This window comes from Salvelinus namaycush, chromosome 33, assembly GCF_016432855.1.
Source record: "Salvelinus namaycush isolate Seneca chromosome 33, SaNama_1.0, whole genome shotgun sequence".
Taxonomy (NCBI): Eukaryota; Metazoa; Chordata; class Actinopteri; order Salmoniformes; family Salmonidae; genus Salvelinus; species Salvelinus namaycush.
In genome coordinates, this window is record NC_052339.1 from 29,092,832 (window position 1) to 29,119,122 (window position 26,291).

At 40.6% G+C, this 26,291-nt stretch overlaps 1 protein-coding gene across 2 annotated transcripts in view; it reads right to left on the reverse strand.

The window, feature by feature from the left end:
• Nucleotides 1-23,941, reverse strand: part of tpk1 (thiamin pyrophosphokinase 1) — a 78,240-nt gene extending 54,299 nt beyond the window's left edge. The window contains exons 1-5 of one of the 2 annotated variants that reach the window (XM_038972790.1): nt 23,843-23,941; nt 21,996-22,075; nt 12,255-12,329; nt 11,145-11,214; nt 9,579-9,651 (exon numbers count right to left, since the gene is read on the reverse strand). In XM_038972790.1, the coding sequence (XP_038828718.1) occupies nt 9,579-9,651; nt 11,145-11,214; nt 12,255-12,329; nt 21,996-22,041 (264 nt within the window). In that variant the 5' untranslated portion in view covers nt 22,042-22,075; nt 23,843-23,941. Of the gene's footprint in view, nt 1-9,578; nt 9,652-11,144; nt 11,215-12,254; nt 12,330-21,995; nt 22,076-23,677; nt 23,697-23,842 lie in introns of those variants that run through there. The other variant, XM_038972791.1, reaches the window with a different exon arrangement.
• Between the last annotated feature and the right edge of the window lie 2,350 nt (nt 23,942-26,291).

Consider the following 26,291-nt stretch of genomic DNA (forward strand, 5'->3'; position numbering starts at 1 on the left):
AAAGAGATAGAAAAAAAAAAAATATATATACAAAAAATACGAAAAATACAAAAGTATACGAGAGGACGAAACAAAACGCGCCTACACTGCTACGCCATCTTGGATTTAACTGTAGTCGTTGTGAATTTGTTAGATTACTTGTTAGATATTACTGCACTGTCAGAACTAGAAGCACAAGCATTTCACTACACTCACATTAACATCTGCTAACCATGTGTATGTGACCAATAAAATGTGATTAGATTTGATATTGATAGAATGTGTACGTCTGCTTGGATGGCAGGTTTGAAACCTGTTATCAGCATAGATATTGCAGGGGTAGCAGAAAAATACCAAAGCGTAGTGTGATTGGTCATTCGAAAAGTGAGTGTAGGGGCAATATTTGTATGGGGAATTCACTTACCCTAACCAATGAAACTATGAACGCTTATGGGATTTTCTCGGTCCGGTTAACCTCTATGGGATCGGTGTCCCCCTGCGGGATGATTGAGCTAACGTAGGCTAATGTGATTAGCATGAGGTTGTAAGTAACAAAAAACAATCTCAGGACATAGACATATCTGATATGGGCAGAAAGCTTAAATTCTTGTTAATCGAACTGCACTGTCCAATTTACAGTAGCTATTACAGTGAAAAAATACCATGCTATTGTTTGAGGAGAGTGAACAATTATGAACTTGATTATGTCATAATAATAAACCAATTAGGCACATTTGGGCAGTCTTGGTATATAAAAAAATACCCGATATACAATGATTCATTGGATCAGTCTAACACTTTGCACATACTGCCATCTAATGGTAAAAATCAAAATTGCGCCTTGGCTGGAATAATACATTATGGCCTTTCTCTTGCATTTCAAAGATGATGGTACATATTCTCCTACATTAATTTCACAGTTCCACAAACTTCAAAGTGTTTCCTTTCAAATAGTATAAAAAAATATGCATATCCTTGCTTCAGGTCCTGAGCTACAGGCAGTTAGATTTTTGTATGCCATTTCAGGCAAACCTTTGAAAAAAAGGGTCAGATCCTTAAAAACTCTACTTCATCACCCTCCCGGATCCGGGATCCTCCTCATCAAAAAAAGCTGACTAGCATAGCCTAGCCTAACGGGACAGGGATATCATATAATATCATTTTCATGAAATCACAAGTCCAATACAGCAAATGAAAGATAAACATCTTGTTAATCCAGCCTTCATTTCCGATTTTTAAAATGTTTTACAGCGAAAACACAATATGTATTTCTATTAGCTAACCACAATAGCCAAACACACAACCGCATATTTTCACCATGTTTCCACCGCATAGGTAGCTTTCACAAAACCGACAAAATAGAGATATAATTAGTCACTAACCAAGAAACAACTTCATCAGATGACAGTCTTATAACATGTTATACAATACATTTATGTTTTGTTCGAAAATGTGCATATTTGAGGTATAAATCATAGTTTTACATTGCAGCCACCATCAAAAATAACACCAAAGCAGCCAGAATAATTACAGAGAGCAACGTGAAATACATAAATACTCATCATAAAACATTTATGAAAAATACATGGTGTACAGCAAATGAAAGATAAACATCTTGTGAATCCAGCCAATATTTCCGATTTTTTAAGTGTTTTACAGCGAAAACACAATATAGAATTATATTAGCTTACCACAATAGCCAAACACACAAACGCATTTATTCACCGCAAAGGTAGCTTCGCAAAAACCAGCAAAAGATAAACAATTAATCACTAACCTTTGGACAACTTCATCAGATGACAGTCTTATAACATCATGTTATACAATACATTTATGTTTTGTTCGAAAATGTGCATATTTATAGCTACAAATCCTGGTTATACATTGTGAATACGTAGCAACGATTCACCGGAGATATTTTGGACACTCACCTAATCTGACCAAAGAACTCATCATAAACTTTACATAAAAATACTTGTTGTATGGCAAATGAAAGATACACTGGTTCTTAATTTGCTGTACACCATCGATTTTTCAGAAATGTTTTATGATGAGTATTTAGGTATTTGACGTTGGTGTCTGTAATTACTCTGGCTGCTTCGGTTCTATTTCTGACGGTAGCTGTGATGGTAGCTGCAATGTAAAACTGATTTATACCTCAAATATGCACATTTTTTGAACAAAACATAGATTTATTGTATAACATGTTATAAGACTGTCATCTGATGAAGTTGTTTCTTGGTTAGTTTGGTTGGTTCTTGGTTAGTTAGGTTGGCTTTGTGCATGCTACCTGTGCTGTGAAAAATGTCTGTCCTTTTTTGTATTTGGTGGTGAGCTAACATAAATATATGTGGTGTTTTCGCTGTAAAACATTTAAAAAATCGGACATGTTGACTGGATTCACAAGATGTGTATCTTTCATCTGCTGTATTGGACTTGTTAATGTGTGAAAGTTAAATATTTCTAAAAAATATATTTTGAATTTCGCGCTCTGCCTTTTCAGTGGAATGTGGGAGGAGTTCCGCTAGCGGAACGCCAGAGCCAGACAGGTTAATGCAACCGCTGTGTTCGATTTTTAAAAATAACTTTACCACAACATACAGCTTGGGTTATGGTGAGACAGTACTCACCAACACGGCGGAGAATAGACATTAACATATTACACAGAAATACGAAATAACATCATAAATGTTGTCTTACTTTTGCTGAGCTTCCATCAGAATGTTGTACAAGGAGTCCTATTTCCAGAATAAATCGTTGTTTGGTTTTAGAATGTCCATTTCTTCTGTCGAATTCGCGCCACAATGCTAGCCAAGGTTGCTAACATTCCCATCCTCTCTTGGCGCAAAGAACGGAAAACTCCAAAAGTCCCAATAAACGTTGAATAAACTGATAAAACTCGGTTGAAAAAACCTACTTTATGATGTTATTATCATATGTATCAAATAAAATCAGAGCCGGAGATATTCGCCGTGTATACCGAACGCTTTTCAGAAGACAATGTCGAGGTCCCTCGCGCGCCGTCGAAGACAAAGAAAATACCGGACCTGTCACTCCAAAAGCTCTTGTTCGGCCTCAGATCAAGCTAGACACCCCATTCCACCTTCCACTGCCTGTTGACATCTAGTGGAAGGCGTATGAAGTGCATGCATATCGATAAATAAAAGCCAGTTGAATATGCAGGCCCTGAAACAGAGCCTCGTTTTCAGATTTTTCACTTCCTGTATGGAAGTTTGCTGCAAAATGAGTTCTGTTTTACTCACAGATATAATTCAAACAGTTTTAGAAACTTGAGAGTGTTTTCTATCCAATAGTAATAATAATATGCATATTGTATGATCTAGAACAGAGTACGAGGCTGTTTTATTTGGGCACGATTTTTTCCAAAGTGAAAACAGCGCCCCCGTATTGACAAGAAGTTAAGAGGTTTTAAGATGTATTTTGTGGATTTTGCGCATTACATCAGCCAATTCCTAAGGGAAAAGATACATTTCGATGGGAGTTAAAATAGTTCACAATACTTCAGCCTCTTTCTGCCCACAACTTCAATTCAGTCAGTAACATGGACCCAATGCTATTGAAATGACCAGTAAATCCCGCAAATAACCCAATTATAATGGTTTGTTGTCTTAACATCTGGTACATAATAATGACACAATTACCAGAAAATGACCTTAAAGTTCATCCAAGTGTTTCTTTAGCAGTCATAGAGTAGAATCGACATTCATTGATTTGGAAACAGATCTGGCAAGGTCAATAAAAGCAGATCATATTTTCCCTTGCGACATAATGAAATTCCTTCATTACGTCACATTTACGCCGCAATGATTTTTTCTTTGATGGAAACACTAATTTGGTTTCTTACGTCATTACAAGTTATGTCCACATTCAGTGTTAATTCTCCCGAAATCTTACTGCGGGAAAAAACTAATTTTCAAGCCATATGTGCTATTTTATTTAAATGTATTAATCTTATAATAATAAAGGTTTAATAAGTGTGAAGCAGAAAGAGAATATCTAGCAGAGGTTTGTATTAAAAATATAGAGTAATATTGTTAGGGTAGACTACAATAAAAACATTGTCTTCTAGTAAGAGAGAAGTAAGACTGTTTTCTGAATAGGTTTTGATGGCTTTGTGGTCGGTTGTTGTAAAACTCTTTGTAGTGTGGTCTTTGGAACTGCACCTAATGCAGCAAACTCAACAGGTGATGGTTCAGGTTCCTCATAGACATCTGGTTCCTGTTTCTCAAAATAAGAGTTCATTCCATCTTCTTGGCTTAGTAAGTGGGCTGCCACAGCATGGGATTGAGAAGTTGACTCAACACTCTCCAGGACCTTCAGTTTGGCATTATATGCTGCTATGTCTGTTTCCAGTGCCATCTTTTCCATCCTAACATTCAGTTGAGCTTTCTGTTGTTCCAGTTGAGCTTTCTCCAGTTCCAATGCATGCTTGTCCTATAATGATGCTTGGCGAGCCAGTAGAGCTGCTCGTTCTGCCTCAGCTTTTAGGCGTGCAGAGTACACTGAGGAAGCAGTCTTAGAATACTTTGTTTTACTTGATATTTTTTGACACATTGGGAACGCTGTCGTGTGGTTCAATGAGCGTTTGTGGCTCAACTTCAGCCTTTTTCCATATTTCAACCTCTTTCAGGAAATGTTCATAAGTTCTCATTCTTGGTTGATAATAGTTAATGCTCTCCTGTTCCTCCTCTGTGACCAGCTCTAGCACAGATTCATGAGCATTCTTAAAGTCATTGAGAACAGCATCAAATGCTTCAAGACTCTCATTCACAGTTTCAATGTTTCCTCCATCAACAAGGACTTTTATTTCATTCATTTTGCGTGTACACACTCCAAGTTTGCCTCTCCGGGCTGCATAGAGTGAATTTAAATGCTCCTCTGCCCTCTCCAGTGGAGTCTTATTTGGGATTTCATCCTCCATCATTCACTTATAGTTTACTCAATTTACAATGACACAGTTGTTGGTTTGATTGTTAAACGAAATGCCCCTTTAGAACTCCTTTAATGCTTTAAAACACAGTCATCCATTTCAGCATATTGACCTCTTTTGAATTGAACATGTGCAAGTTCGGCATTTTAGATGCGTTTTAAACATTTCATCCCATTATAAGTTGTGTCCCCTTTAATGAAGTTTAAACACGCAGTATCTTTAGATCCTTAAGTTTAGATCCATTCGTTGCGTTGATGCATTACATTTCGACGTTAGGCCAAATATTAGACATATGATTAGGCTACATTGTGCATAGGATCTCAGTGTTTCCCATACTTTCCCAAACAAACTTCTTAATTGTTTTCACAGCGCTGTGTTTTGAATTCCATTCCCAAGTTTATCAAACATTCCAATTATAAGCACATTTGCGCTTCCATAATATGCATGATCAATCGATCGCATTGAACAGGGCAGCTCATTCATTCGCAGTGGTTTCTCACAGCTGGCGAATTCTAGGAGTTCAAGTCCTTCCAAGCGAGCTGTCCTTATGATCCGAATGCAATGACAAATAGAACAATATCCAGCTTGTGTCCGAACCGGAGATTTCCTTCCGATAGTAATCCTTCACGGAGTTTTTTGACTTGAATGTAGTGGCTTCCTTTTCCCTTTACCATAGCCACTGCCCAAGCCTGAAGTGGGGTTGTTTCGTACGCATACAGTCCACACTCAAATGTTTCCAAACGGCCAAACATTCAATGAGATCCAGGGATATGGTGCAACAAAAATGTTTATTCTTCTTATATCTAACAAATAAATGATTCTCCAATCAACTTAAAGCAGAGATTACTTGATATGGAAAATACATAATATGACCTGTCTCTATGTCTGTCTGTATGGTCAAAAAACTATACCGCTCCTGCATCTAGCAAGGACTCCCCCTCCCAAAGGCCCAACTTCCTGCCTTTATCCTAACACACTTACCACAGTACAATGAATGGGCAAGAGGGGGGGACAAAAACTAAGTAACACTAACAACAAATTAATATATCTCAATCAGGTAACTATAAATCATAAAGGTACGTACCTAATATTTCATCATATACATTCATATTTAATATATTTACACAAATGTACATGGAGCTCTGTATGTTCTGTCTTTCATACAAATATGTATTTTATAAACCTTACGATGGGTGACAGTGACAAAGACGTGACCATCGCTGTACATTCATACCCTAGGGTGAGGGTAACTTGACCATTGTAGTGGAACATCTGAAAGAGCTCAGTGGTGATTGGAATTCATTTAAATGGGTTCAGTCATTATTTGGTGTTACGGGAGCCACAATATTTAATTGGTAGATTTACGACTTAGTTATCTTTTTTTACAATAATGCTTATTATAACTTGTGTTAAGACATTGTGCAGAAAAGCCGTTGAGACTATTCTTGCCATGCCATTACTGACCCCTGAAGGAGACACCTCAGAACCCTATTTACCTGATTTATTTCCTATGTCTGATTACATGTCTGATGAAGACTATGATAATCCATAACACTGAGGTAAAACATTAAGTTAATGGTGCAGCATGTCCATAGGCCATGCTCATGGTTCTGTAAATGGTGCTCCCAAAGTAGAGTTAAGGGCCTACCGTCATGGTGACCCTGTGGCAATATGGATAGTCTCAACGAAGCTATTGCCTTGTGTGTGGTGATAAAGTATGTACTGATGTTTGAATTCATGTTTCTTTCCCCTTTCTGAGAATGAATTGCACTATATGAAGGGCTGAAACTCAATGACAACAGAGGTAATTTACAATTGTAATGGACTAAGTGTAAGAAAGTATTTTATTTTCCCTCATGTTAATGCTTGTTTAATGGAAATGCTTGTAAGTAATTTTCTATTAGGTTGAGACTTAGTCTCAAAAGGGAGGACATGTCATGGAAAAGTACACAAATAGTCATGCTATCCCATGTTTTACTGCTTAAAGAATAGTCTCTTGTTAACCTTTCTAGGACACACATTCCGCGGAACCCCTCGACAACATTTCGCTGAAAAGGCAGCGCGGGAAATTCAAAATTTTGGGGGGGAAATATGTAACTTTCACACATTAACAAGTCCAATACAGCAAATGAAAGATAAACATCTTGTTAATCTACCCATCGTGTCCGATTTCAAAAAGGCTTTACAGCGAAAACACAACATATGATTATGTTAGATCACCGCCAAGTCCAAAAAACACACATCCATTTTCCCAGCCAAAAAGTCACAAAAAGCAGAAATAGAGATAAAATTAATCACTAACCTTTGATGATCTTCATCAGATGACACTCATAGGACATCATGTTACACAATACATGTATGTTTTGTTCGATAATGTGCATATTTATATCCAAAAATCTCAGTTTACATTGGTGCCATGTTCAGAAATGCCTCCAAAATATCCGGAGAAATTGCAGAGAGCCACGTCAAATAACAGAAATACTCATCATAAACTTTGATGAAAGATACATGTTTTACATAGAATTAAAGATACACTTGTTCTTAATGCAACCGCTGTGTCAGATTTTTTTAAAACTTTACGGAAAAAGCAAACCATGCAATAATCTGAGACGGCGCTCAGATAGAAACAAAATTTCTCTGCCATGTTGGAGTCATCAGAAATACGAAATTACATTCTAAATATTCCCTTACCTTTGATGATCTTCATCAGAATGCACTCCCAGGAATCCTAGTTCCACAATAAATTGTTGTTTTGTTCGATAATGTCCATTATGTATGTCCAAGTAGCTACTTTTGTTAGCACGTTTAGTACACATATCCAAACGCTCGTGCAGGCCCAGGCGAACGTCGGATGAAAACTTTATATTACAGGTGGAATAAACTTGTCAAACTAAGTATAGAATCAATCTTTAGGATGTTGTTATCATAAATATTCAATAACGTTCCAACCGGAGAATTCCTTTGTGTCTATAGAAGTAATGGAACGCAAGTCAATATCATGTGGAATGCGCGTGACCAGGACCTGGCTCTCTGCCAGACCACTGACTCATTCCCCTCTCATCCGGCTCCACATCACAGTAGAAGCTTCATTCAAGGTTCTACAGACTGTTGACATCTAGTGGAAGTCGTAGGAAGTGCAAACAGATCCATATCCCACTGTGAATTCAATAGGCGATGAGTTGAAAATCGACCAACCTCAGATATCCCACTTCCTGGTTGGATTTTTCTCAGGTTTTCGCCTGCCATATGAGTTCTGTTATACTCACAGACATCATTCAAACAATTTTAGAAACTTCAGAGTGTTTTCTATCCAATAGTAATAATAATATGCATGTATTAGCATCTGGGACAGAGTAGGAGGCAGTTCACTCTGGGCACGCTATTCATCCAAAGTGAAAATGCTGCCCCCTACCCCTAAAAAGTTAAATGCTAGTGTTTTTTCTAACCTGATACAAACTTGTCTTGGTGTGACTTAGTCATAAGACTGGGCTTACAGCTAAGAGACGTTTGGGTGCAAACGCAGCATGTAAAATCCTGTGGGTTTACTATCTACAGAAAGTCACATGTATGGAACCTTGCAGAAAGGAGTACGATATAGTGTTTGTTGTTGTGAATGCAGTTAGACGGTTGAGCCCTCGGGCTATCAACCTTGTGCTATCTTAAGTTTACACAGACAATGATTTACCTTTTACACATTATCTGCTGACTGCCACGTATACAGAAAGGGGTTGTATGTATTTTCTCTACACAAGCATTGAACCGGCACAGTTTGTTGAGCTTTTCAACTATGCAATGTTGAGTGAGTAGTTGATACACCATTTTTGCAAATCCTATGATAAAGTGTTTGAAAGAATCTGCACTCTCTCTTCCTTTTGATTAGATATTCCACGACAACCATTAGTGGAATGCCTGCGAGAGAGTAGTGGTTAATGTGATTGGATGTTAATTATTTGACTAGGCTACTGTATTTGACATTGTGTTGTTATTTCGCTGAACCCTAGATGGTTTAATTTTATTTTTGGCAATGAACTGAGGCTACTCAGGCGAGAAAAAAACCTCCCCCAAGTGTGTAGCCCAGTTGGAAAATTTAAATGGACTGTTTGAAAATAATAATAATCCATAAATCCAACCCCATTCTCTAACATTACCATAGCTTGTGATTCTCTGAGTAGTATTAGAATAAATCCAACCCTATTCTCTATTACATTACCATAACATAATGCAGGTAGATACTGGAAGGTCGTGTGTTTTTTATTGGTTTTCTTTTCTCTACAGTGATTGGCCAGTTGTCCAGGTCTAAGACAGTCTCTGATTAGAAGGACCAGAGTCCTGTGGGTGTAAAGAACCAGAGCGATGTACCTCTAATATCACTACCATAATGTAATGCATACAGTGAATAATGGCTGATCAGTGTTAAACTGGGCTCATTCTCCTAGATGACAGAGAACGCTGCTATTTACATGACTCATCATGGCTGAGTCATCATGGCTGGGTGCCTACTCCTCGTCTCTCAAACACTCAGGGTGTCATCTCCATTTCAAACAGTAAACACTTATGTACCCTGGGCTCTGAACACAATCGTACACTGTGTGTGTGTGTGTGTGTGTGTGTGTGTGTGTGTGTGTGTGTGTGTGTGTGTGTGTGTCACCTTCTCTGTGTAGAAAGCTTTGACCTCTGCAGTAATAGAATCAAAGTCCCCACTGATGTAGTCTGGAAGAAAACTAGATGAGAGAACAAGAAAAATAAAGAGAGAAAGAGGATTTGGGAAAGTGTCAGTTTGGGAAATATGGGGGTCCGTATATATATACAGAAAAGTATGTGGACAACCCTTCAAATTTGTGGTTTCGGCTATTTCAGCCACACCCGTTGCTGACAGGTGTATTAAATCGAGCACAGAGCCATGCAATCTCCATAGCTGCCACCTTTCCAACAAGTCAGTTCGTCAAATTTCTGCCCTGCTAGAGCTGCCCCGGTCAACTATAAGCGATGTTATTGTGAAGTAACGTCTAGGAGCAACAACGGCTTAGCCGCAAAGTGGTAAGCCACAAAAGCTCACAGAACAGGACCTCCAAGTGCTGAAGTCAGTAGCGCGTAAAAATTGTCTGTCTTCGGTTGCAACACTCTCTACTGAGTTCCAAACTGCCTCTGGAAGCAACGTCAGCACAAGAATTGTTCATCGGGAGCTTCATGAAATGGGTTTCCATGGCCGAGCAGCCAAGCGCGGCTGGAGTGGTGTATAGCTCGCCGCCATTGGACTCTGGAGCAGAGGAAACGTGTTCTCTGGAGTGATGAATCACGCTTCACCATCTGGAAGTCCGACAGACAAATCTGGGTTTGGCAGATTCCAGGAGAGGGCTACCTGCCCGAATGCATAGTGCCAACTGTAAAGTTTGGTGGAGGAGGAATAATGGTCTGGGGCTGTTTTTCATGGTTCGGGGTAGGCCTCAGTTCTAGTGAAGGGAAATCTTAACGCTACAGCATACAATGACATTCTAGACGATTCTGTGCTTCCAACTTCGTGGCAACAGTTTTGGGAAGGACCTTTCCTGTTTCAGCATGACAATGCCCTTGTGCACAAAGCTAGGTCCATACAGAAATGGTTTGTCGAGATAGGTGTGGAAGAACTTGACTGGCCTGCACAGAGCCCTGACCTCAACCCCATCGAACACCTTTGGGATGAATTGGAACGCCGACTGTGAGCCAGGCCTAATCACCCAACATCAGTGCCCGACCTCACTAATGCGCGTGGCTGAATGGAAGCAAGTCCCCGCAGCAATGTTCCAACATCAAGTGGAAAGCCTTCCCAGAAGAGTGGAGGCTGTTATAGCAGAAAAGGGGGGACCAACTCTATATTAATGCCAATGATTTGGAATGAGATGTTCAACGAGCAGGTGTCCACATACTTTTGGTCATGCTGTGTATATAAAAATATATATATACAGTACCAGTCAAAAGTTTGGACACACCTACCCATTCCAGGGTTTTTCTTTATTTTTACTATTTTCTACATTGTAGAATAATAGTGAAGACATCAAAACTATGAAATAACACATATGGAATCATGTATTAACCAAAAAAAAGTGTTAAACAAATCAAATCAAATATTTGAGATTCTTCAAAATAGCCACCCTTTGCCTTGATGACAGGTTTGCACACAATCTGTCCTTTAGGAAGGACAAAAATATTCAAACACACACACAGTGGCTACTTGTACCTGTCTTGTTGTCCAGCGGTGATGTCATACAGGTGGTTGGCCGCACCATCTGCACACGCCCGCAGGAGAGCTACAGAGAGAGAGACCTTGCTTAGCTGAAAGAGGTGGACGAATCTTGCTGAGATGTATATGCCTGTTTTGTGTGCAAACAACTTTTTGCTTTTATTTCATATTTCTCCCAAACATAATGCATGTGTAACAATAGTAATAAAAAAACTCCTTTCTAGTTTTACCCAAAAACAAAATATGCGGTCCCCAGGTCCAACTTCTAATGTTATTCGTATTTTTGGGAATTTGAAGCATTCCGTTTGCAAATTTCACAATTTATTAATGTTATTCAAATTGAACCTGTGGCTTTAAGGAGTCTGTTTTTGTGTCATGGGGAAAGACTGCATGGGAGCAATAGTAGCATTCTCTAAGCACCTTGTTTAAAATAACCAATGCATTCAGCAGAGAGAGATATTCTGTTTTAAACACACGTGTGTCACAAGCGTGTGTGTACTAGCAAACACACCGTGATAAGGAATGTAGTGCCCTTTTCTATAGGAACTTCCCCACTCTCAAGCAGAGATTCAAAACCCCCAACAAAAAGTTGTGAGCTGGAGAAACAGCCTGTAGCACTCCAAGAGGAGGGTTGGCTTAGAGACAGCCAATACCATATTAGTACAGACATAACAATGCTGTCTTAACTTTACACTAAAGGATACATTTTAGAATTTGATTATTAGTAGTGATGAGCACTGATGTGGAAAGATACCAAGAAATATCAAGATACCAATAAAGACGGTGTAAATGTTCACTTCAGTATTCACCCCCACAGCTCTGCTGAGTCCAGACAACTGCTAATTGGCCAAACGGCCAGGTGTGAATATTCTGGAAGCAAACCAATCTCAAATCATCCACCTCTGATGGGCCATCAGCAGGGCAATTAAGTATGCTGACTTGATAGCCTGCAGAAGGTCTGAGAAAGAGTTTTGTGCAACGGACATGTATGCTTTATTTCACAATAGTGTAAGCTAAGAGGAAAGAAATAACTATATTATTGGTATCATATGAATGATCAATGTTGGTGTCCAACACTAATGAATATAAAAGCTACAAGATGGATACCTTTACTCCAGAGTGTGTGAAGACAGTCTTTTTCCAAAGGCTGGTTGAGAATGATCAGACATATTTTCTGTGTGCCTGTAGGGAGGCAGGGAGATAATTACTTGCATTTGTTACACAATACCAGATCTATTCTGAAACAGAAATGAAGGTTTACTTCGGAAAGGTACTGTAAGGCTGTAAGGCCATAAACTGCTCTTCCTTCCACAACAGCTCTGAGAGAAATCAAATTCTACTTTAACACTCAAAGTGTTCTTGTTGTTTTAATAGTTTTAACCACAATGAGGATGAGCCAGAGAGGAATCAAAATACGCTTTGGTTAGGAGATGAAACAGAAACGAGGTTGAACATTACCTACAGTTGGGTGTGGGATGAAAGTCACAACTATTTGCCTTTTGGGCTCCATTTTACAACAAGAGAATGAAATCATTTAAATGTTTTAGAGATATCAAATGCTTGCATCAGACAGCTCATTTTGGTTGAATGCAATCAGTTGTGCAACTAACTAGGTATCCCCTTTCCCCTTCTCCTTCCATAATGACTCACAGTACATCAAGAGGTATCACAATATGCAGTAGACTCCGTTGCACTGCACTCCAGCAGGTGGCAATAGTGCACAATTTTGACTACGATGTGCATGGCTATATAATTAGTACAAACCACCGGTAGCTAGTTAGCTAGCATTCTCTACAAAAATGCCTACATTCGAGGGCCTCCCGAGTAGTGCAGCGGTATGAGGCACTGATTCGCAGTGTTAGAAGCGTCTCTACAGACCCGGGTTTGGGTCCGTAGTGGACTAAAGACTGTAGAGAAGCAGTGATGTGTACGAACAGGGCTTTCAGAATGATGAAAAGGTCTCATAATTACCAGCACCTGATACAGTATAAACAAGCACAAGTAGTAGTAAGGAGGATCATTAGGACAGATAAATAAGGAGGTGGTGGTAGCCGTTTTCTTCAATGTAGAGATGGCCTATGATATGATGTGGAAGGCAGGCCTACTTATCAAGCTGAATATCATGGGGGTTGGAGGAAGGGCTTATAACTGGATAAAGGATTACATTTTTGGGCGATCAATACAAGTGAGGGTGGAAAGCTTTATGTCAGAAAGCTATGAGGTAGATAATGGTACCCCCCAGGGAAGTGTCATTAGTCCTTTGTTATTCTTCATTATCACTGACAATGTATTCTCCCAGTTGAGATCTGATATTGGGATGTCATTGTTTGCAGATGATGGGGCACTGTGGAAGAGAGGGAGAAATATTATCCATACAGCCAGAAGAGTTCATGAAGCGATTAGTGAAGTTGAGCAGTGGTCCCTCAGGTGGGGCTTCAAGTTCTCAATTGAGAAAACACAGACTGTGTATTTTTCTAGAAGGAAGGTTGGGGAGGAAATGTACTTGAAGCTGTATGGAAGGAATCAGGAGAGAAAGGTGTTTAGGTTCCTGGGTGTCTGGTTTGACACTTGAATGACATGGGCGGACCATATTAGTGTCAGAGTAGTTGTCAAAGGAAAGAAAATATTGAATATGATGCTTTGCTTGTCAGGAATGAAGTGAGAGGCAGATATAGAATGGTGTTGAAAATGCTATATATAGCGCCTTCGGAAAGTATTCAGACCACTTGACTTTTTCCACATTTTGTTAGGTTACAGTCTTATTCTAAAATTGATTAAATAAATAAAAATCCTCCTCTTAAACATCTTAATGTTGAGATAGAACTGTTAAATCAGTGAAGTAGAAGCCAAGGGGTTAATAAAAACAGTGGTTAAAAACAAATGGCAAGAGTTGTGGGAAAGGGAAGACACCTGTATAAGATCCAGGAAAAGGTGGGGGCAGGGAGGTCCTCAGGCCGAGAGAGAAGGGAGGAAAGTGTAGTCACAAGGCTGAGACTGGGACACACAAGGCTCAATAGTACATTGAAATTGGTGGGGAAACATCTGACTGGGAGGTGTGATCATTGTCAGGAGGAGATGGAGACAGTGGAACACGTTCTATTTCAGTGCCAGAAATATGGGAGGGAAAGCGAGTGATTGTTATTAGATTTGAAGAGTGGGGTCAAAGAGCAAGGATTAAGTGAACTGCTGGGGAAATCTTCAAGGGATGTAGTATTTTATTATGTACTTCGTTTCCTTAGGGAGATGAGAATATTGGGTAGGATTTAGACTTTCACTTTCTCTGGTCCACACTCCAGTCCAGTTAGTGGCGGTACCTTAAAGTTGGTTGCCAACTGCCATATAAAAACCACAGAAGAAGAAGTCCACCTCTTCCTTTTCTCGGCTCATTCCAGAGAGGATTTTCTTACAAGGAAATCTGAACGCAGGATAGTGTCATATAATGGGAGCAGAAGGGAGGAAGTTATGTTATCTAGGATGAGAATAGGGCATATGGGATTGAATTCCTCTTTGAAATTGATAGGGAAACATGGTACTGGAATGAGTAATGGCTGTATGACAGAGGAAACGGTTGAACAAAGGGAACAAAGGGAGAAGTTTGACAGGGTCAGAGGTTGCACTGGAATGGGGAGTGGGTGGTATTTTGGGTGGGAGTGATGGGAGTAGTGAGGTTTGTAGGAAATTATTTTATTTTTATTAGAAATTCAGAGTTAGTGGTATAGATCAGTTTTTTATTTCGTTTTTTTGCCGATATTGTTGTAATTTTTTTGTCACTCAAATATCACATGAATACACATTAGACATGAAAACATGTACAGAATTACAAGAAAATGTGCTTTAAAATTGTAAAATGTTATTTGCACCCCCCATGACAAAATGTGTAGAATTGCTGGAAATAAGCTTGACATCTGCAAAATTCTCTCCGCCAACAAGAGGGATGTGAACAGTTTGTGTCATGAACAGTGCTTCTGCTCATAGAAATAGACGTGGCACGCGGGATATTCCCCAATGCTAAAAGGGGGGCCCCTAGTGAAAACATCTGGGAACCCCTGTTATAAGATAGGTCGTGACTGGCCTTGCACTCTAGTATAGTAGGTGGCCGTGTATGCACCTGTCAGTTGGTTGCAATCCGCCGATAGAAACTTAAGAAGAAGAGGATTTACTTGGTAAAAGCTCTATGTAGTGTAGAAGCGCAGAAGTATACCCGCTGCTATTCAATAGCTTGGAGAAGCTAGCCTCTCCATCTGGGTGCTATGCTGTCCCCCCACTCGGTTTGGCTTGTGCCATCTCGTTTGGGTTTTGTCCTTGTTTTGATTACTTGTGACAGTGTACCAACCTGGGAGATACTCGGTTTGGTTGACCAGTACTGTATTGCGGCACTGAGGGTTTGTCTTAGTTGTCTGTGTGACTTGTCTGTCCACCGGGTCCCTCACGGTTTTAGCCTTCAAGTTTGGGAACCACGCTTACCCTGCAAGATAGAGAGACGTACTGTATGTTTCGCTCCAGCGGACTTGCAGTTCTCCCCTGACCTAGGTGTCGAGAGGCGCCCCAAGTTTTCATCTCTCATGGGACGCAGCCATCTTGCTATACTCTTATGTGCAGTGTTGCCAAGTTCGTGGTTTTCAGACGAAATTAGGCTACGCTGAAAACGATGTCGTGGGTGAAAATGTATTGGTGGGCTACTTCTAAATTGCACTGCGGGCGCCATGGCACTTCTCTCAGTAGACCAGTGTCTACTGCCCTGGCAACAAGAAGATCGGTGACTACTGCCAAGGCAACAAGACCACCAGTGTCGTCTGCTCTGGCAACAAGACTAAGGAGGTCTACTGCACTGGGAACAACACTGGCCAGAAAAAAATAGCTATCTGTAAATTGAACATTTGTAATACCTTTAAAACAACTCCATATTCATCATAACATAATTTGTATTAATAACTCATCAATCTTTTGTGCTGATGCGTTATAACAAATCTGTTACTATACTAATGATGCTTTCTCCGTTTTCATAGGAGGCAGTTAGAGATTTTTACATTCTCGGTGGTGAGGAGATCAGATACAAAGCCTGGCGAAAGGTGAGGATACAACTTTGTATTTATACACTACATATACAAAAGTATGTGGACACCCCTTCAAATGAGTGGATTTGGCTATTTCAGCCACACCCAATGCCACATCCAATGCTGACACAGCCATGCAATCTCCATAGACAAATATTGGCAGTACAATGGCTTACTGAAGAGCTCAGTGACTTTCAACGTGGATCTGTCATAGGATGCCACCTTCCCAACAAGTCAGTTCGTCAAATTTCTGTCCTGCTAGAGCTGCCCCGGTCAACTGTAAGTGCTATTATTGTGAAGTGGAAACGTCTAGGAGCAACAACGGTTCAGCCGCGAAGTGGTTGGCCACACAAGCTCACAGAATGGGACCGCAGAGTGCTGAAGCGCGTGGCGCGTAAAAATAGTCTGTACTCGGTTGCAACACTCACTTCCGAGTTCCAAACTGCCTCTGGAAGCAACGTCAGCACAAGAACTGTTAATCAGGAGCTTCATTAAATGTGTTTCCATGGCAGAGCAGCTGAACACAAGCCTAAGATCACCATGTGCAATGGCAAGCGTCAACTAGAGTGGTGTAAAGCTCACCGCCATTGGACTCTGGAGCAGTGGAAACGCGTTTTCTGGAGTGATGAATCACGCTTCACCATCTGGCAGATGGACGAATCTGCGTTTGGCGGTTGCCAGGAGAACGGTACCTGCCCTAATGCATAGTGCCAACTGTAAAGTTTGGTGGAGGAGGAATAATGGTCTGGGGCTGGTTTTCATGGTTTGGGCTTGACCTCTTAGTTCCAGTGAAGGGAAATCTTAACGTTACAGCATACAATGACATTCTAGATGATTCTGTGCTTCCAACTTTGTGGCAACAGTTTGGAGACGGTCCTTTCCTGTTTCAGCATTGCAATGCCCCTGTGCACAAAGCGAGGTCCATACAGAAATAGTTTGTCGAGATCGGTGTGGAAGAACTTGACTGGTCTGCACAAGCCCTGACCTCAACCCCATCGAACACATTGTGATGAATTGGAACGCCCACTGCGAGCCAGGCCTGATCACCCAACATCAGTGCCCGACCTCACTAATGCTCTTTAGGCTGAATGGAAGCAAGTTCCTGCAGCAATGTTCATACATCTAGTGCAAAGCCTTCCCAGAAGAGTGGAGGTTGTTATAGCAGCAAAAGGGGGGACCGACTCCATATTAATGCCCATGATTTTGGAAGGAGATGTTCAACGAGCAGCCGCCCACATACTTTGGTCATGTAGTGTATGTGTGTATATGCCTAGTCAACCAACTGGGTGCCATCTTTACCAATGGGGAGTGGACCATGAAAGACTGTTTTGGGAGGTAATGTATTGGTGTCTATTGGTGACAGGCTTTTAAATACCTTGCAGTTTTATTACACTAACATCTCTTGACTAATGTCATTTCAAGAACTACCATCATTTTAACAAAGGAAACTTGTACTTTCTGTTGAGAGGATGTTTTCAATGACCGTTGAAGTTTTGGTACTGCCGACAGTTGTTGCTGTTTTTTCAGTCGTACGCACTGTTATGTTCTGTGTTTTTATATATTTTTTAAACACTTTGAAAAAGTTGGAATAGTTATTTCAAGGACTTAAATGGGCGCTGGTACAACAATAGTCAGCTACTATGGTTGAGGAAGTCCCTCTCTCTCTCTGTCAGTTATCTGTCAATCGAGTCTGACAGTCTATACACTTTGATGTCTCCTCTTAATGAGGATCTGTTGACAGCAAGAGAGCCAAGCTGTTTTCATCAACTCTCATTTAGTGTCTTATTGCAGATAGCCGTCTGTCACTTACACATTATCATATAACCCAAATGACTGTGCTAAGGGAATTTGTGTTCATTAAAATTCAATGGAACATTCTCCTAATAAATTAGCATGCTGGACTCATAATATGATCCTAATACACCCCATGGAATACCTACGTGTAATAAATATGTAGCGCTAGTCTAGTGCTGAGCGATTAGTGTTTTTTTTAGGTCTGCTTCGGTTAGATTACTAAAAAAGTTTTTTGATTTCGATTATTTTTAATTAATAAAAGTCCCACGATGGTAGTGACTGCCCATTACTGCTTATCAATTATTAACAATTTATTCACATTATTTGACTTGAATAAAATATTTCAGTTGTGTATTTTACATTTGTTTAATTTGATGACTTTATTATTTAATTCCAAGTCCTCATCTCTATAGAGCTGCCGCCTATGCTGTCTGAAACAATCACTGTTTTGTAGTTCTTCAAAATCAATAAGGCATTTTTATGACTGCTGAATACCAACCATGAGTCACTTAGATAACGTATTTTCAGGTAGAGATAACTTGCAAAGCAACAGCTCTTCTCTCTATATCGCCTCACCATCACGCATTCTTTCCTCTTCTGTAGCAGACGTAAAAGAAACACAGAGTGGACAAGTAGATGTGCAATGGATTATGGTAGAATATTGGCCAGTTGGAAACTACAACTCCCTACTACATCGCAAAGTTCAGTCTGGATCTGATTTATCTCTGGAGAAACTGCGACGTGCACATTGGGTTCACAGAAGAAAAATAACAAACAAAATGGAATTCAAATAATTGAACCTAGATAGGTCAATTAGATGTTTAAAAAACTAAAAATAACCAGCATTTCGATGAATCACTCAGGACTAAGCTAGTCTTATGTTAGAAGAGTCTGACTCATAAGTGGAACGGAGAAATGGTGAGGGGGAGATCAAGAAAGTGAGAGAGGGGAGAAGAGATAATACAAAACCTGTGAGTTTTCTCTACAAGCACAAACAACATGTCCAACACACTCAGATGTCTGGAAAATGGTATTATGTCTTCAATAAAAATTATTATCAGATATGGTCCTTTCCTGAAATTGAACATCACTGATATAGAGCCATATAGCAGAATGAAAAGCCTGTTTCAGAACAAATTTGCCTGCACTCACTTGCACAGCGAGTGCGCGTAAACACACACACGCGCGCCCACATCTAGGCAGTGTATTAACAGTAGATAACAGTGATTTAGGAGTGTCTCATGAATTCATCGCCCCTCTTTTCCTCCCTCTTCTGAATTTCATAACCAAGACAGAAAGAGAGTGGGATAAGGAAGGATAGAATGTGTGTAAACTACAGGGGGAATAAAGCAGCGATATTTTAGCCCTCTGTTAAGTGCAGGACCCTTAAAGTCAGAGTTATTCCAGACAATGTTAATAGATGCGTGTCTCTTGTTTTGCCTTGAGCTCTGCTCTCTGTAAATACCCAGGAAAACTCTAGGGGCTGGAGGTGTTTAAACAACTCAGACACTCAGTCCCACTTACTGTAATAGGGACAATAGTTTGGCTACTGTGAATTGTCTTAGGAGTTAGTTTTCTATGTTATCTACTACAATATATCTGCAGGTCAAATCACTGAATTGTTTAGATAGGCTACTTCAATGCATGATGCCCAACATAGCCCACAACTAAGAGGAAAAACTGAATGACTGCATTATGCAGTGAAAAACTCCTGTATGTGCCTGTGTTCACTCCAGACCTGACTGCCCTTTACCAGCACAAAAACATCCTGTGGCGTACTGCATTAGCATCAAATAGCCACCGTGATATGCAACTTTTCAGGGAAGTTAGGAACCAAAATACACAGGCAGTTAGGAAAGCTAAGGCTAGCTGCCCACTGCACTCAGGGTAGGAAACACTGTCACCACCGATAAATCCACGATAATTGAGAATTTCAATAAGCATTTTTCTACGGCTGGCCATGCTTTCCACCTGGCTACCCCTACCCCGGTCAACTGCCCTGCACCCCCCACAGCAACTAGCCCAAGCCCCCACCATATCTCCTTCACCCAAATCCAGATAGCTGATGTTCTGAAAGAGCTACAAAATCTGGACTCCTACAAATCAGCCGGCTAGACAATCTGGACCCTCTCTTTCTAAAATTATCTGCCGAAATTGTTGCAACCCCTATTACTAGCCTGTTCAACCTCTCTTTCGTATCGTCTGAGATCCCCAAAGATTGGAAAGCTGCCGCGGTCATCCACCTCTTCAAAGGGGGAGACACTCTAGACCCAAACTGCTACAGACCTATATCTATCCTACCCTGCATTTCTAAGGTCTTCGAAAGCCAAGTTAACAAACAGATTACCAACCATTTCGAATCCCACCGTACCTTCTCCGCTATGCAATCTGGTTTCAGAGCTGGTCATGGGTGCACCTCAGCCACGCTCAAGGTTGTAAACGATATCATAACCGCCATTGATAAGAGACATTACTGTGCAGCTGTATTCATTGACCTGGCCAAGGCTTTCAACTCTGTCAATCACCACATTCTTATCGGCAGACTCAACAGCCTTGGTTTCTCAAATGACTGCATCACTTGGTTCACCAACTACTTCTCAGATAGAGTTCAGTGTGTCAAATCGGAGGGCCTGTTGTCCGGACCTCTAGCAGTCTCTATGGGGGTGCCACAGGGTTAAATTCTCGGGCCGAGTCTCTTCTCTGTATACATCAATGATGTCGTTCTTGCTGCTGGTGATTCTCTGATCCACCTCTACGCAGATGACACCATTCTGTATACTTCTGGCCCTTCTTTGGACGAGCTTCAATGCCATACAACTCTCCTTCCGTGGCCTCTAACTGCTCTTAAATGCAAGCAAAACTAAATGCATGCTCTTCAAAGGATTGCTGCCTGCACCTGCCCACCCGTCCAGCATCACTACTCTGGATGGTTCTGACTTAGAATATGTGGACAACTACAAATACCTAGGTGTCTGGTTAGACTGTAAACTCTCCTTCCAGACCCACATTAAGCATCTCCAATCCAAAATTAAATCTAGAATTGGCTTCCTATTTCACAACAAAGCATCCTTCACTCATGCTGCCAAACATACCCTCGTAAAACTGACCATCCTACCGATCCTCAACTTCGGCGATGTCATTTACAAAATAGCCTCCAACACTCTACTCAACAAATTGGATGCAGTCTATCACAGTGCCATCCGTTTTGTCACCAAAGCCCCATATACTACCCACCACTGCGACCTGTATGCTCTCGTTGGCTGGCCCTCGCTTCATATTTGTCACCAAACCCACTGGCTCCAGGTTATCTACAAGTCTTTGCTAGGTAAAGCACCGCCTTATCTCAGCTCACTGGTTACCATAGCAGCACCCACCGGTAGCACGCGCTCCAGCAGGTATATCTCACTGGTCACCCCCAAAGCCAATTCCTCTTTGGCCGCCTTTCCTTCCAGTTCTCTGCTGCCAATGACTGGAATGAACTGCAAAAATCACTGAAGCTGGAGACTCATATCTCCCTCACTAACTTCAAGCACCAGCTGTCAGAGCAGCTCACAGATCATTGCACCTGTACATAGCCCATCTGTAAATAGCCCATCCAACTACCTCATCCCCATACTGTATTTATTTTGCTCCTTTGCACCCCAATATCTCTACTTGCACATTCATCTTCTGCACATCTATTACTCCAGTGTTTAATTGGTATATCGTAATTACCTCACCACTATGGCCTATTTATTGCCTTACCTCCCTTATCTCACCTCATTTGCACACACTGCATATATACTTATTTTCTACTGTATTATTGACGGTATGTTTGTTTATTCCATGTGTAACTCTGTGTTGGTATATGTGACGAACTTCTTTGCTTTATCTTGGCCAGGTCGCAGTTGTAAATGAGAACTTCTTCTCAACTAGCCTACCTGGTTAAATAAAGGTGAAATATATATATCATTTTTTAAGTGTGTCTGTCAGAGAGAGAGAGGGAGAGAGAATACAGTACCTGTAGGTAGCAGACAGTCTAAAGGAGTGAATTCATCCATGATCATCCAGATGTTCCGTCTCTTCTGCAGAAGTACTCAACTGGAACAGAGAAACACACACAGTCACTCCATACTATTCTTTCTTCCTTTATTTCTTTCTTTCTTCAAAGTTGATCAAACCTTCAAAATAATTGCAGATGGCCTAAAGTATCTGACACCCAACACTTTGAAAACAAGTAACAAACCATTATCACAACCTCTCACTATTGAGGCAATTCCTCCCAATTACATGTCAACAACATACCATACCTGCCAAGCCAAGGGGCAGACTCTAGGAGGAATAAGTTAAAGGAACAGGTTTCCCAACATTCTAACAACCTCTGACCCCAACACTGATTGCTTATCTGAGCGTTGCAAAATAATTTAATCTCTACTCTGCAACCTGAACTTTTGATCAGGTAGCCGTTGGCAGCTTCATACCAGTTAGTTCCATCTCAGCAATATGAAGAGTGGTGGGAGTAGTTCTGAAGGATTATTTGAGGGTAACAGAAAGTGACAGAGAGGCAGATACTATGACAACGGTCAATATATTGTGAGGTTTACATGTGACATGGTTAAAGACAGTGTCGTGGAGAATCGTCTCAGAAATATAACACTCTTACAAGAACTTGAGAATTCAATATAGACTTTAATACAAAGTAGCAAAGCTGAGCCCTTCCATGGAAGGACCCTATAACAGCACCGAGCCCCTCCATGGAAAGAGACTAAATTCTCATATTACAGAGTCCTGCCTTTATAGGATTCTGTCTTTGCATAACGTATAGAGTCCCCTCCCTCTATATGAAAATAGCTTCCCTTGACCTTTCTCCATCATTAATCTTTCCATCTCAGAGCTTGCTTGTTCACGCCCACTAACGCTCATATTTGCTTTTGGTTAGGTTATAACGATGACAGAACCCTTTTCACGTCCTAAAATAATCTATGCATTGCATGCTTAACCTGCCCAGGGACTGCGGTTGAAAATTAGCCGGCTGGCTAAAACCGGCACTTTTACTGAAACGTTGATTAATGTGTACTGTCCCTGTAAAAAAAAAAAAAAAAAAAACGAAACTAAACTTATGTTTTACGTGTTAGTCATCAGTTATCTTGCTTCCATCTTTCTTCCTGTATCCTGCTGACCATAGTACGTCCAGCTGTCATAAATGTACGTGTGGTCTTGGTTAATGTACTCTTTCAAAAATAGAGTATAGCCTGGGAGAGTATAGCCTAGAGTATAGAGTATAGCCTATAGCCTCATCTTATAGCCTCTTAATGTGCATGTCCTTGCTACTTCAGCCTGGCAACTTGACCTATTTATATTTAATGCTCAGCTCTCCTTAATGATTTGCTCCAACAACAGATAGTGTTAGCAGGTTCCCATTATACTGATGGAATTCTGTAGGGAGTAAAATAATCAACAAACACAATTTAAAAAAAACAAATACAAAAAAATATGATTTCTCTATCCTCCCTGATTCAGAATATACAGTATAATTTTCATAGTCATGGCACGCTTTCTGTAAGAGCTATTGAAGATTGAAAGTAATAAAAGTAATAAAAATAAATAAATAAAAATACATTTCTACAACAAAAAACCCGTGGATTTCTGTCCATCTTCCCGATTGAGAATAAAAAACGAATATTCAATATTAACTCATTTTACCTCGGTAAACCGGGGGTCGGCAAGGACAGAGATGCCGAGTTTGCTCTCACATGCTTAGATACACAAACACATTACAATCACGTTTTATTCTCAACACATCTAGCTATGTGATTTTGGTAGAACAATCATGTACGTCGTATTTTTTAGGTGTAAATTCATACTCACTGAGTCAAGTAACTAACAGCAAGAGTTCCTGGTCAGATTTGTATATAGTCAACAACAGCTCCGGATCTGACAGCAAGACGTCCTGCTCTGGTGGAAAAGGTCCATAGACTCTGTGATGGCGCCATCTATCGGTGAACCAATATAAAATATAAGAAAAATATGCCGGGTATGACTTTTAGGTAATAGGTCCATCTATCCAGTACTGAGAATGAATCCTAGATCTGTGCCTCAATCAAATTTTAATTGTAACATGCTTCGTAAACAACAGCTGTTCACTAACAACAAAATAGAAAAATGTAGAGAAAAATAAAATGGAGAAATAATAGAAAAATAAAACATGTAATAATAATGTCAGTACAGAGTTGATGTGCAAGGGAGTACGAGGTAATTAAGGTATGTACATACAGTGAATTCCGAAAGTATTCAGACGCTTGACGCTTTTCACATTTTGTTACGTTACAGCCTTATTATAAAATGGATGAAATAAAAAATTGTCCTCATCAATCTACACACAATACTCCATAATGCCAAAGGGAAAACAGAAAATACCTTTTTTACATAAGTATTCAGACCCTTTGCTATGAGATTCGATATTGAGCTCAGGTGCATCCTGTTTCCATTGATCATCCTTGAGACGTTTCTACAATTTGGTTGGAGTCCACCTGTGGTAAATTCAATTGATTGGACATGATTTGGAAAGGCACACACATGTCTATATAAGGTCCCACAGATGACAGTGCATGTCAGAGCAAAAACCATACCATGAGGTCAAAGGAATTGTCCGTAGAGCTTCGAGACATGATTGTGTAGAGGCACAGATCTGGGGAAGGGTACCAAACATATTCTGCAGCATTGAAGGTCCCCAACGACACAGTGGCTTCCATCACTCTTAAATGGAAGAAGTTTGGAACCACTATGACTTTTCCTAGAGCTGGCCGCCCGGCCAAACTGAGTAATCAGGGGTGAAAGGGCCTTGGTCAGGGAGGTTACCAAGAACCCGATGGTCACTCTGACAGAGGTCTAGAGTTCCTCTGTGGAGAGGGGAATACCTTCCAGAAGGACAACCCTCTCTGCAGCACTCTATCAATCAGGCCTTTATGGTAGAGTAGCCAGATGAAAGCCATTCCTCAGTAAAAGGCACATGACAGCCCACTTGGAGTTAGCTAAAAAGCGCCTAAAGGACTCTCAGACCATGAGAAACAAGATTCTCTGGTCTGATGATACCAAGATTGAACTCTTTGGCCTGAATGCCAAGCGTCACGTCTGGAGGAAACCTGGCACCATCCCTACGGTGAAGCATGGTGGTGGCAGCATCATGCTGTGGGGATGTTTTCAGCGGAAGGGACTGAGAGACTAGTCAGGATCGAGGTAAAGATGAACGAAGCAAAGTACAGAGTGATCCTTGATGAAAACCTGCTCCAAAGTGCTCAGGACCTCAGACTGGGGTGAAGGTTCACCTTCCAACAGGACAACGACCCTAAGCACACAGCCAATACAATGCAGGAGTGGCTTTGGGACAGGTCTTTGAATGTCCTTGAGTGGCCCAGCCAGAGCCCGGACTTGAACCCGATTGAATATCTCTGGAGAGACCAGAAAATAGCTGTGCAGCGATGCCCCCCCCCCCCCCCCATTCAACCTGACAGAGCTTGAGAGGATCTGCAGAGAAGATTTGGAGAAACTCCCCAAATACAGGTGTGTCATGCTTGTAGCGTCATACCCAAGAAGACTAGAAGACTCAAGATTGTAATCGCTGCCAAAGGTGCTTTAACAAAGTACTTGTAACGGCTTTCGTTGGTGGAAGGAGAGGAGGACCAAAATGCAGCGTGGTACGTATCCATAATACCATTTAATCGAGAATGAATACAAAAGAACAAGAGAATAAATGAAAACCGAAACAGTCCCGTATGGTGCAAACACTAACACAGGAAACAATCACCCACAAAACACAATAGAAAACAGGCTACCTAAATATGGCTCCCAATCAGAGACAACGACTGACACCTGCCTCTGATTGAGAACCATACTAGGCCAAACACATAGAAATATAAATACAGAACAAAACATAGAAAAACAACATAGAATGCCCACCCCAACTCACGCCCTGACCAAACTAAAATAAAGACATAAAAAAGGAACTAAGGTCAGAACGTGACAGTACTGAGTAAAGGGTCTGAATAATTATGTAAATGTAATATTTCAGTATTTATTTTGCAAAGATTTAAAAATACTGTTTTTGCTTTGTCATAATCGGGTATTGTGGTGTAGATTGATGAAGAAAAAAAACTATTTAATCAATTTTAGATTAAGGTTGTTGTAACGGCTTTCTTCCTGGGATGAAGGAGAGGACCAAAAGGCAGCGCAGTTAGTGTTCAACATGTTTAATCAGACGATAAACGGTGAACATTCACAAATAACAAAATAACAAAACGTGAAAGCCGAGACAGTCCTA